Consider the following 13,009-nt stretch of genomic DNA (forward strand, 5'->3'; position numbering starts at 1 on the left):
ACGACGTCAAGCTTAAAGCGTCATGGCAGTCTGTTAAACCCCTATATATAATGTGAATCTGTCTATCAATTTAGCTGTTCGGTGACAATTTCGTTTAACTGTTCCTTACACCTTAAAAAAAGTTTTACCGGGTCAATATCATAATATCAGCAAAGCATCACTTAAAGGGATACTCCACTTTTTTCGGAAATATGCTCATTTTACATCTCCCCCAGAGTTAAACAGTTGAGTTTTACCGTTTTAGAATCCATTCAGCCGAACTCCGGGTCTGACGGTACCACTTTTAGCATAGCTTAGCACAGATCATTGATTCTGATGAGTCCAGTAGCATTTCTTTCAAAATGACCAAAGAGTTTCAATATTTTTCCTATTTAAAACTTGACTCTTCTGTAGTTAAACCGTGTACTAAGATCGACGGAAAATGAAAAGTTGCGATTTTCTAAGCCTATATGACTAGGAACTACTCTCATTCCGGCGTAATAATCAAGGAACTGTGCGGCTGTACCATGAGTGCAGCAGGCGTAATGATATGACGCAGCGCCTGAAAATAGGTCTAATAGGTTAGACAAACTTAGTCCCGGTCACGTTGGAAGAAGTTACCGAGCTGGGGACTATTTTTAGGCGCTGCGTCATATCATTACGCCTGCTGCACCCATGGTACAGACACACAGTTTCTTGATTATTACGCAGGAATGAGAGTATAGTTCCTAGCCATATAGGCTTAGAAAATCGCAACTTTTCATTTTCCGTCGATCTTAGTACACGGTTTAACTACAGAAGAGTCAAGTTTTAAATAGGAAAAATATTTAAACTCTTTGGTCATTTTGAAAGAAATGCTACTGGACTCATCAGAATCAATGATCTGTGCTAAGCTATGCTAAAAGTGGTACCGTCAGACCCGGAGTTCGGCTGAATGGATTCTAAAACGGTAAAACTCATCTGTTTAACTCTGGGGGAGTTGTAAAATGAGCTTATTTCCGAAAAAAGTGGAGTATCCCTTTAAACCATAATCATGCTGATACACGATAAACCTATAAAGTGATGATTTGGAGAAAACGACCATATTAACTGCTTTTTGATTTTTATGGGAACAATTATACGGTCACTTCTGGGTATACCTATCCCTACACTCTTAAAAAAAAGGGTTCTTCGAGGTTCTATATAGAACCCTGGGGTTCAGTACTTGGCCAATAGAACCTTTTACCAAAAAAATGGTTCTATGTAGAACCCTTGCATAGCAAAGAACCTTTTTTTATTAAAATGGTTCTATAATTCATGTTTTATGACTGAAGTGTAAACTAAAGATTACACAACACATTCACAAAGCTTTTTGAGTCAAGACCCATGAGAATGACTGCTGTAGTCAAAAACAAGAGTAAACAAATATTAATATGAGCTGTACATTAGCATGAAACTTATATTTCCTAATATATTATAGTTAAACTTTTTGACAAATCATTTTGTGAAGAAAAAAATAAACTAACCAGGAGTTTTCTTTATTTTGTATACCATATTGTGATGGTTTTAATCTATCGAAGGGAACATTAAAAACAAATGATCGTAAAAATGCTCCCTGGTGGCATACATGCGTTGCGTTCTGGATTGTTTATATTTTCTTATTTAATAATAACTCGTTTAATAATAAAGAACCCTTAAATGGTTCTATTTAGAACCATCTAACTTGGATTCAAAGAACCATTTGGGGTTCTTTTTATGGAACCCTTTTAAATGGTTCTGTATAGAACCATTTTGGAGTTCCATATATGAAGCGGGTGATAGAACCATTTCTGGTTCTAAATAGAACCATTTCTTTTAAGAGTGTAAATGAGCATTGTTGCTGTGTGTGTATGTAGGCTAATTAGTAAGGCGACTACTGTTCATGGAGACATATTCCCGGTTTGGAGAATGTTCTTCAGTAGACCACAAGATGGCAGTGCAACAGAGGTAATGCAACACTTCTTGAACAAAATGGGAAATATTTGTACCTAAACCGTTCGAATTCTCAGTGTATCTGTTTTTTATTTAACTCGGATGCACATAAACTGTTCGAGGATGATGCATCATTCTCAGTGTATCTGCTTTTTATTTAACTCAGATGCACAAAATAGCAAACTTGACCACATGGATGGTTCTTGTTTATTTCGAACACTGTACAGCAAACACACAAAACCAAGCAGTAGAAAGAAGAGGATAGCGGTGTAAACAGAAGTGCCTGCAGGTGGAGTCTCAGGGGGAATCAATGCTTAAAGTAGTTTTCTAAGCTTAACTCATTTTCCTCAAAGTTGAAATCCTCAATGCAACATTACAGCATAAACAAGGACGCTGCCTTGGAAAGAGACGAAACTCTGACACTGGCTTAGCAGATAGGCTGGCGAAAGAACGCTGTGGTTGACTCGGAATCCAACTATCAACCTTTGCATGGCACTTCTTTTCTTTTTATTCAAGCACCTGTGTCCTCAAAAATCTGTAACTGCACAAGTTGGAAGTATGCCGTATACAAATTTCCCTTCAGATATCTGCAGGTTGTGTAAAGTGTTGTAATTTTCACATAGTGCACAGTCCTGAACAAATGCATTAGTTACACAACAACAAGCCTTGACCATGTTAGCAAAGGTTATTAAGACTCTATCCTGGCCTTCTTTCATCCTAATATAAAGTATGCTATGTTTTTCATTTGGCAATACACACAATTCAAAGCTCATTCATCCATTCAACACTAGAACACATACACGTCCTGTCCAGGATTTCTACTGCTTTCACAGAGGAAACGTTTGTAAAGGGAATCATGGCTCAAGGGTCACGCTTCACTGAAAACCACAGGCTCATGACATTTACACATAAAAAGGTCTCATATCTAACAAATCAGAATCATTACGACAGTGTTTAAAAATCATTAGTTTGTTGGCACAGCATTGTGTGGGAAGAAACAGTTTAAAAAATAAAATCACAGAAGTTTCATAAACGTATAGAGCAATAGGGAGTTTGTTAAATATTGGCATTTTGGAAAATAATACTAAATTGTTTTCTGCAATCTTCAAATGCTTAAAGTCTAAATGCACATAACACATTAAATAATTATGTAATTGTGTCAGCATGTACTGAGCTCAAATTAGGTTTGGCTTCTTTGGACTTCAATTCATTTTTCACAGTTTAACAATATGTGTAGGAGATGAAATTCACAAGCAATTCAACAAGCAAACGTGTTTCTGTTTGTAGCGTGCATTTCAAAACTCTCATACTTTGGGATATTTTCAATCTAAAATCTAAAGTTTGATTACTATTGGTACCTTGTTTGTACTGAAAATTGGCATGTTTCATTTTTCTCTGTTCGTGAATATCTATATTTAAGGGCTCCTGAGGAAAAAAAAAAGCATTCTTGACATCTGTAAAACAAATACAGATGGGGGTAGGGGGGATGTGCAAGTACACTATCTTCATATTATATCTAATATGGAAATAAATACTTTTCAGAGGACCGTCAAAAGGTTTGGCAATCATACATTGATAAAGTCTGTCCCGTTTTCCTCTCTGGTTTATAAGGACACTGAACCAGAGTTTTTAGTTAGCTGGATGTATATGAAAATATTTGAAACCCTGCTTTGCCACATGCAGATGAGGTTCAGAATAGCAACGTAATGTTTGTTGATCAGAGAAGCACGACATACTGTATGTACGCTATCTAGGCTTTTCCCTACAGTTCAGTGTTTGTAAAAAGTGTTATACAGTATGAGCCCTAGAAAAACTACTCAATAGACACTACTGTCACTCCACTAAGCTAAATCTTCAGCAATGTTCATCAAAAAGCCCCGTGCCTCATGCTTGATGTTAGCATCGGGCTGTTGATAGTACGCTTGGTTAGTTTTCACATTCGTGAAGAAAAAGCAAGAGACTACAATGGCAGCTAAATCGTCTGATCGATGTGATGCTGAGTCTGTCCTTCCCAAATGGTCCGAGCGCCTCTTGAACGAGCATGTCCATATTACCACAGCGAATGTAGACACGAAATAGAAATTACATGAGAAGGAATCGGTTCTGACGTCTGGGAGGCAGCATGTGTTTGTGTGCATGTGTAAATGTGTAAATGTTAGTGTCGTTTATGTAAGTGGAAGCAAGAAGCTTAGCATAAGAGGTCTGTAGATGTTGGCGACCCACTGGCAGTCATTGAGGAACAGTTGCTTTTCGTTGAAGTCCTGAGAACTGAGGAGATCAGGACTAATGGAGAAAGAAACAAAACAAATAACAGATCATGTAATACAACCATTTATTAAAGTACATTTAGAAGATGGCATTCAGAGTGACTGCTGTTGTAAAATGGAAAACAAGGCTTGCAATTGATTTTCGATAACTGCACGGTTCGCAGTAAAATGAAAGAGTGTGTTTGTCAGCGCCATCCACCTAGAGTTAACATGCGGCGCTGACTGAACTGGTTTTGACATGTCATTACACCCTTGTCAAACTGCTATACCAGCAGGCTCAATATGACAGATAAACGCTCAAGTGAAAACATAATATGCATTTTTGAAATGGATGTATTAATTGTGCATGCGAGGGCTAGCGGTGACAAATACCTTCAATTCCTCATGTGGATCTTGAGTGGAAGATTCGGTTTCCCTGACAACTACAGCCTTGGTTACCAACATGTCAGGGTGCTGTTGCTTGGCTTCTTTTATTGCCATGGCGAGCGCCTTGGGAAAAAGTCATTTATTTTTCAAGTTAAATGAAAAGAAGAGGAAACAAGCAGCCAATGTAATAGTAATATGCTTTCTGACTAATTAATTTGCACTTTAAAGTCGCCCTGAAACAGAAATTGGGATTGTCTTTTCTTATTATTGTGAAGTATATTAGAATGAAATGGCTTCTCGAAAGAGAAAAATGTATGAGGATGCTTATTTTGTCCATCAGAAATTGATTGTTGTTTGCTAATTGATGCCATCTCATGTGATTGAGAGACTGCTTGGGGGGAGGGCACTGATGACCCAGACAGCAACATAGTTAGGTCCACATCTGGTGAACGTGGATTCCTCAAGTACCAGATGTGGGCCGGATCTGGGCCGACACTATGTTGCTTTCTGGGGAAGGAGAGACTCTGGCAGAAGCAAAAACTTTGAGAATGAACCAGGAAGTTTCCGCATGGTTATTTGATACATTTATTTAGTTCGTATTTTGTACGCAGCAGATCCTGTGTCATTGACGAATCTCTTATCTTGTAAAATGTGCGGTCAGTGACGCCGCTACCTTTACACAAAGTACGTGTTGTCGCCATTTTCTTGAAGCTCCGCCCTCTCCTTGAAAGGGGGCTGGGAGCACCAGCTCATTTGCATTTAAAGAGACACACGCACAAAACAGCTTGTTTTTGCTCACCCTCCAAAAGTGGCAATTTTAAGATGTTATAAAAATTATCTGTGGGGTATTTTGAGCTAAAACTTCACATACACACTCTGGAGACATCAGACACTTATTTTACATCTTGCCTTTAAGGCAATTCTAACATAGCGTTCTATGCATATATCGTGTGACCTGTCAATCAACATTAGAGCACCACCCTCAGACTGAATAACGCAAGGACATTAGAATTCTGCCAAAAGTGTGTTTGATGTGTTCAGCGATTACAATACAGTACAAAGCTTAAAAAAATGTTTATCATAAACTAGTGCTAAGATCCAGAATGTGCCCTATACCTAAATTTATGGTCAGGAGCTGCTACTGCTATTTATTTAGTTTATATATTGGTGTGAAAATTTCCTCACCATGACAACAACCCAATTTCAAACCCATTGGACTTTCATTCATCTTCGGCACACAAATTAAGATATTTTAATGAAACCTAAAATAGAATTCTGTCTATCCACTGATCAGAACTAGGTAATCAGAACTTTCATGCTCCAAAAATATCAAAGAGCATTGTAAAGTCATCAATGTGACTCCAGTGGTTTAATCCTAAATTTATGAAGCAATGTGATTGTTTTGGGTGTGTATTAAAAGTATGTATTCACACAATATCTTCACTTCCACACATCTGCAAAGCTCTCCAATGTGCGTTCACAGGAGAATCTCTTTGGCTGTTCACATGACAGCAGACATTCTTGCGATGCAACTGGTCCTGGAAGTGCTGCACTGTTACTAGCAGAAAAATAGGCTCTTCTTCTTCCCTAGACTTTCAACAGATGGGCAGTAATATCTCAGGAATTATTTTAAAAACAACTTCATTTGTGTTCCAAAGTTGAATGAAAGTCTTATGGGTTTGGAATGTGAGTGCGAGTAAATGATGACATTTTTGAGTGAACTAACCCTTCAAGAGTTGATATAATCATAGATCAATATATATCTCACTAAAATGCGTTAAAAAATACCCAGCCCTAGTTCCTCCTGCACCTACCTGATCTTGATCGACATCATCGTCACCAGTAATGATAATCCTCTTTTCAATTCTTGTCTCTGAGTAGCCTCCTTTCACCGTCTACAAAACAAAATGACATATAAACATTTTCAATCCTCCACGAAGACCTATTCTATACAAGAGGCTAACAGCTTATTTCAGATACCTTAGTAACATGTGTTGTAGTGGCTGATGTTACGTTCTCAGTAACCATTAGAGGAGAACCATCTCTACCTAATGATCCCAAGTTCACCTATACAAGAATATAGTGAAATAAACACTAGTCAAAGCAAGAAAACTATAAGGTAGGGACTTTCATACATCACAAATAACGCAGGCCATCTGAAGCAAACTCTGGAACTAAAGTTGGAAATAAAAGCAACAGACAGAAGGACAGGGCAGAAGCAGAGACAGAAGAGGGTTTGGAAACTCAAGTTCACCAGATGAAAAAATGGACATGCTTACAGGAGAGACTCTCTCTGTCATAGAGTATGCAGCCTCTCGCATACCACTGATACCGTGGTCCTATGAGAGCAAACAGAGAAGTTACAATCCAGATGAGATCCACCACTGTACAGGTAAGTAACAAGAGAAAGTAATTACACTTACTTATGTAATTGATGATAATTGACATAATCACAGTCTTCACAGCATGTTCCTCTAACCTATCACACAGTGACATTTCTCCAGTAAAGTATGTATGATGAGCTAAAAGATCTTTACCGGGTCTGCAATCTCCATTATGGTCGTGGTGACCTCAGAGCCATTGGGCTGCGTCTCGATCTTGACCTCGGTCTTCCTTAGAGCTTGGGAGGCAATGATTTCACTGCTCTCTCTACTCAGAGGATGGATTGGGGGCGATTCAGAGCTCTCCCTTCTCATCGACTGGGCATTAGCTTGTTCTTTAGATTCTTTCCTCATGGCTTGGGCAGCTTTCACTGACCGCGGAGCTTTCTTCGGTACAAAAGGCTTGGGAAAGAAATGAAACAGATCAAGTCGAAACCTGGGAGTGATCATGAGATTTAAGAAACACAGTGCCAATCAAATGAATTTAGCAGCATATGGTGAGTCATGGTTCAAAAGAAAAGAATAAGAAGCAATGAAAAATATAACACAATTGTGAAATCAAAGAAACCAAACCTGAACTGACTGACTGAACTATGGAGGGCAGCATCAAATGGAATGGAATTAGCATCAATCAACAACTCAAATTCCAATGCAATTTCATGCTTTGCTTTGATGCCCTGTAGAACGCGAGAAAAAAATAAATGGGACGTGATTGCATTCATCAGCACAATATGTACATTTACACTAACCAGTGATTGGGTGAGCCAGCAACTTTGCTAAAAGAGAAAGGATGCTTGTCTACCTCCGGTTTACGTTCCTCCGGTGGCTTCTGTTCTACAACGGGCTTTGGTTTCTCTACGGGCCTCTGAACTTCTACATGTTCCTCCTCGGGAAGGTAGATAGGATCTGCTCCCAGTATAAAGGCTGGATGAGTGGGACGGTCAGAGAGGCCAAACTCAGCTGAGAAGTCTTTCTCCCCCAGCTCAGTCATGCCTCTAGAAAATTCCTCCATACCCGTTTGGAAGTCCATGAGCACAGTGAAGTCAACCTCAGCCTCCAGGCTGGACGTTGAGCTAACGGTGATACTCGAGCATTTGCGCTCAATGCCCAGGTGAGTCTCCTTCAGGTACAGAGTGTCTGGGTCAGGGTCATCTTCTGATACTGATCCCAAGCGTCTCTCCCAGGGCTCTCTCTGAAGAAGCACAAAAAGAGATCTTGGTGCAAGGAACCAGCTGTGCTACAAGAGCAAATGTCGACTGACAGGTAAAACAAGGCAATATAATGGATGTTACATCTTCTTCACATGACAAGAATGAGACAACATTGTGGTGACTGATGGTTAACGAGTCTAGTAGGGATGCAGGGGTTAGTTCAACTCAGAAGACTAGCTGAAATGTCAGAAGTGTTACATGTCTCTGAGGAAAAACTGAGACTATAATATGCTGATAGAAAATTTTCACCCTAGGGTAGAATACTGCACATCTGTATTTCTATGTCATATAATATTCCTCTGTTGGACATTTGTATAGACATTTTTTATGACTTCATGTTAAATTCATGCTAAGTGTGGCAAGCCTAGGACTTGCTAAACAGTGCCAATGAATCAATGCATGTGGTGGATGCATTAAATGACATTTCTGTGTAGGACTGTTGTGTAGGATGGTTCGGATCATGCAATCATGCTGTGATGATGAAAGCAAAAGACAGAAGGCAAATTGTAGTGCTTATGTATACAAAAATGTGAAAGCCAAATATTTTGCACGATTTTTAGCAAGGAGGTAGCAGTGGATGAGTGGAAAAATGAGGCACCTGGGCTTCCTCCTGAGGCTCCGCATGAATTGCTGGAGTGGGAAGGGGCTCCTGGAATGTGAGATGAAATAATAGGAAGAGCAATGCAAAGTTAGTGCACTGAAATTTGAGATAACAGGGAAGGAGCCCAGACTAGGCCCTGAACCAACAACCAGACATTTATATAACTGATCGAATACACTGACTGACACAGATACAAATGAGAAGTCTTTACAGTGTGAACTACAGCGTACAGCACATTGCACCACAACAATTGAAAGTTAAAATATATTTTGGCAGCTGGGTGCAATTTTTTGCACTAAATGCCACTGAAGAGCCTTTTAATCAATCAAACCATTATATCTATAGTAGACATCATGATACCCAAAGAGCAGTTTTGCAAGGTTATTCGTCAGGCTCTTCTAGTCCAAAGTCTTTCTACTGCCAGAACAATGTTGCATCAGCACTTTTTCTTAATTTAATTTCTTTCAGTTTCAATGTTGAGTGAAATAAGGTAGCATCTGCTTTGACAACAACAGTTGTCTATGGAAACTGCTGCTCAGTGGGTGTTTGCATAAAAAAGAAAGAAAAAGCCATCAAGGTTCCCTGCAGTTTGTTGAAAAAACTGAACAATTTCTTTCCCAGCTAAGTCAAAGAACAAATGCAAAATCACTAATAATGAAGCTGGGTGTATTATTTTCTAAACAACAGCTAAAACCATTCCTTGTTAAATCAACTTTCAGAGCCCTTCTCATGAACAGTACCATGGCCATTTTTGAAAGTCTTGCAGAAGCCCTTTTGTTTGCAAAAATGGCACTTTAGCATAACAGTATGGTGCACAGGCCTTTAATTCCTTGCAACAACCATTCCCTACATGCCTGGTAAGAGGGAACCAGAGAAAGAATGTTGGAAGGAAAGACCGCATATCAGGTGGAAAGTTAGTGGAACGGAAGCCTGAAGCTTAAGCAATGGAGATTATGTGGAAGATCCTAAGTGTTTCTCAAATGCGCAAGCAGATGTTGAGCTGTGCAGAGGAAGGAGAGGAAAAGAAAGTGGCACATCCTCATCCAATCAGACAGCGGTTATAGTACATCATACTTCTATCAGCCAATAGTAAGATTAGACAAAAAAACTACTATTCTGCTCATCTCTCCTCAGAAACAGGTTTCTTGTGTTTTACCGACATGTGCATTATACAAAACTATAGATATGGATGTGCCGTTTCATGCGATGCTTTAGTTCCTGTGAGTGACAAGCAGATTATCAAGCAGTTGTTACCACTGGTTTCCTCTTGGAAGATTCCATGGTGGAGCTCTTGTGAAGACTGTTGCCAGAATCGCTTTTGGTGATTGGTTTGGTACGTGTATCTCTTGCCCACTGGGATTTTACAGGTGGGTATAAAGGGGGAATCTGGTCAAAGGCTGGAAATGCTGAATTGGTGGGAAAGTCAAACATAAACAATGGATCTTCAAAAAGAAACTGATCTTGTTCGATACTAAGTCTGTGTTCTGCACTGTTCTTGAGGTCTCTTAATTGGGGCCTGTCTTGGACAGACTGTCGGTAATATTCTCTTACTTCCCTAATGTGACAGTTACTCATCCAGTCTTGCTTGGAAAAAGTTCCAGTGCTTTCTAAAGCTGCAGAATTTCTGGGCTGCAACAAGCCATCCAGGGCATTATCAAACCCAACTTGCTCTTCCTTAGAGTTGGTCCCTTCACTTTCTTCAAATGATCCCGAAATGCTCTTCTCACTTGGTTGTCCTTGCAGCTTGGCTCCTTTATTGCCTTTCAACTTCTTCGACCTCTCAGGCTTCAGCGGAACGATTCGTTTCACCTCAGACTGTGATGTGTCGCTTGCGGTAGAATCGTGTCTCTGGATTGTTGAGCCTTTACCTTTAGGATCCGGTTTAGACATTTGCCTCTGTAAGGTAGCTCTGGTGTTCTCGGATTCTTTTTCACAGGATTGTCTCTCCCATCGGCTTTCATTATATCGATCTCTCATATATTTGTCTATGGCTGCATTGGGAGAAGCCTCTCCGAAACTTCTCTCTACATACCTTGCCAAGTCTTTATTCGTGGTCTCGTCTTCTCTATTAGTTACCCCCATGTACTTTTTATCAACCCAGAGTCTCTCTGTTGCATATTCATCGCATCCATTTGTATGAATGACATTCTCTGACAAAGATCTGTCCTGCGGGTGCCCATTATCATATCCTCTCTCCTCCAATGAACTGGCGCCCTGGAAATGGTTGTACCTTAAAGCAGGGCTTTTAGCACGATTTCTCAGGGGTTTCTCTGGTGATAGGATGGTTTCTGTTGAGGTCCTTTTTACTATACTTTGTCTTTCTCTCGTTTCACTGTGTGTAGTGATGGTTTGTTCTCTCATTCTGTCTTCTGTCTCTCTGTTGAATCCAGTGGCTAATGAAGCTACTCTAGGACTCCTGCTCTTTTCGTCTTTTTTACTGAGGGGCAGGTCTCTTTGACAACCATCTTGCTTCTCAATCAATAGGGACTCCTCTGAGGCCTATATATCAATAGAGTGAACAGTTTCAATGGACTGTCAATGCCAACAGTCCCTCTACTATAACTTGTATAGCGCATATCTTTGCAATATGAATCAGACAAAAACATATAAGACAAGACAACAATTTTTGATCTGAGGAGGGAAAATTCATGTTATCAAGTTATATGTAAAATGTTGGATGGATGTTTTAAAGTTAAACAAAAGGGAGACATTTATGTACATAAGTACTTAAAATGTCATTTGCTTTTATTATCAAGCAATATCATTGTCTTTATAAGACTAATTAAAGAAAATGCGTTCATGCTGTGTTCAAATAAACCACTCCAGCCAGATTCTATTAAAGTTCAATATTGCTGCTAGCACTTGACCAGAGGCATGACATGAAATGGTTCAACAGCATCCACTTAAAGAGAGATTAGTCACATGAAAAAGAGTGCATGAATAACGAATCAAGCATTTGGCACTAAATCCGAGACTGGTACTGACATAAATCTGAATAATCCTCATCAGGAATCTTAAGGCAGAATCAGTATAATTTTTTTAGCATCTTTCTTTTTAAAAAGTCACCCCACAATACAATCCCTTGCAGGTTCTGTTTACTCACAGATTTTTTCTCCGGAGTGCTACCGGATGAAGCTCCAGAGAGACGTTTCTCTCTGTGGACCAGTTTGCTGTTGGGCTCTCTCAGCGCTCTTTTTAGCTCATTGATGCTGGCTTGATGTTTTTGCAACACATCCTCTGGTTTATCCAGGAACTGCTATAAAACAAACAGGTCAATCGGTTGAACCACTTACCTCCAGCAATTTCTTAAGTGAAGGCTTTCTGGAGACCTGCACAGTTGTTTAAAAAATGTTTATCTAACAGAGGTGGGTACATACAGTAAGTATGTAAATGCAAACATCAGGCATTTGCTCATGAGAATGTTAAGTGTAGTTCTGTTCTTATAACAAATGAATTTGCCTCCCAGTTATAAATGTATGTTGAAATAATTGAAAACTCTAATAAACCTATATGAAATGCCACTGAAGTGCAACAAGTAATATTAATAAAGGTATCTGTTCGATCGCTTTAGATTGGACATTATTCCTTTTTTCAAGAGAATATTTTAGACAAAACATTTTACTCTAACACTCTAAAACACTAGTAAACAACCAGACATAGTGTCGGCCCAGATCCGGGCCACATCTGGTACATGTGGATTCAACACGTACCAGACATGGGCCGGATCTGGGCCGACACTATGTTGCTGTCTGGGCATTGTGATGCCTACAAATAATGACAAATTGAACCCCTGTCTAAATAGTTTGAGCCCATTTCTTTATGCCAAAAATAATCACTACATCTTTTCTTCAACATTTAAGACAACAAAGCAGCACATAAAACATGAAACATGCTGGTGTAGATAACAGATGTCAGATGGACTGCCATCTTGGCTCAGTTTTCTGTCACTTCCACTAGAAGACAATTACAAAGAGTGAATGCTCAGGCAGTTGATCGATGAGAAACAGTACCTCCTGTTTAGGACGTGGGGCCAAGTCCTGGTCCGACTGGGATAAAGGGGTGGTGGGGGAAAGGGTATGTTGGTGCAAGCCAAGGAACGGAGGAAGAGGCAAAGTGAGGTAGTGGAGACAGAGAGGCAGAGCATGGTTGAATTCATAAAGCAGGCAGCCAAACAGAGAGAGGAACTCTCATACAGACATCGATGTTAGCCATGGAAGTACAGAGAGTGAAAGCGGTTGTGCCACTGCCTCAGAT

The 13,009-nt window shown here is 39.7% G+C and overlaps 1 protein-coding gene across 13 annotated transcripts in view; it reads right to left on the reverse strand.

Moving 5' to 3' along the window:
* Positions 1-2,093: 2,093 nt before the first annotated feature.
* Positions 2,094-13,009, reverse strand: part of LOC311302418 (band 4.1-like protein 1) — a 79,865-nt gene continuing 68,949 nt past the window's right edge. For 4 of the 13 annotated variants that reach the window (XM_084428288.1, XM_084428286.1, XM_084428287.1 and 1 more), the window contains exons 14-24: positions 12,766-12,801; positions 11,859-12,011; positions 10,010-11,254; positions 8,753-8,803; positions 7,746-8,135; positions 7,100-7,345; positions 6,842-6,901; positions 6,543-6,629; positions 6,377-6,457; positions 4,569-4,685; positions 2,094-4,212 (exon numbers count right to left, since the gene is read on the reverse strand). In XM_084428288.1, coding sequence (XP_084284414.1) covers positions 4,207-4,212; positions 4,569-4,685; positions 6,377-6,457; positions 6,543-6,629; positions 6,842-6,901; positions 7,100-7,345; positions 7,746-8,135; positions 8,753-8,803; positions 10,010-11,254; positions 11,859-12,011; positions 12,766-12,801 — 2,472 coding nt within the window. In that variant the 3' untranslated portion in view covers positions 2,094-4,206. The remainder of the gene's footprint in view (positions 4,213-4,568; positions 4,686-6,376; positions 6,458-6,542; positions 6,630-6,841; positions 6,902-7,099; positions 7,346-7,745; positions 8,136-8,752; positions 8,804-10,009; positions 11,255-11,858; positions 12,012-12,765; positions 12,802-13,009) is intronic. The other 9 variants (XM_084428292.1, XM_084428291.1, XM_084428283.1 and 6 more) reach the window with 7 other exon arrangements.

This window comes from Rutilus rutilus, assembly GCF_951802725.1.
Source record: "Rutilus rutilus genome assembly, chromosome: 13".
In the NCBI taxonomy this organism is placed as follows: domain Eukaryota; kingdom Metazoa; phylum Chordata; class Actinopteri; order Cypriniformes; family Leuciscidae; genus Rutilus; species Rutilus rutilus.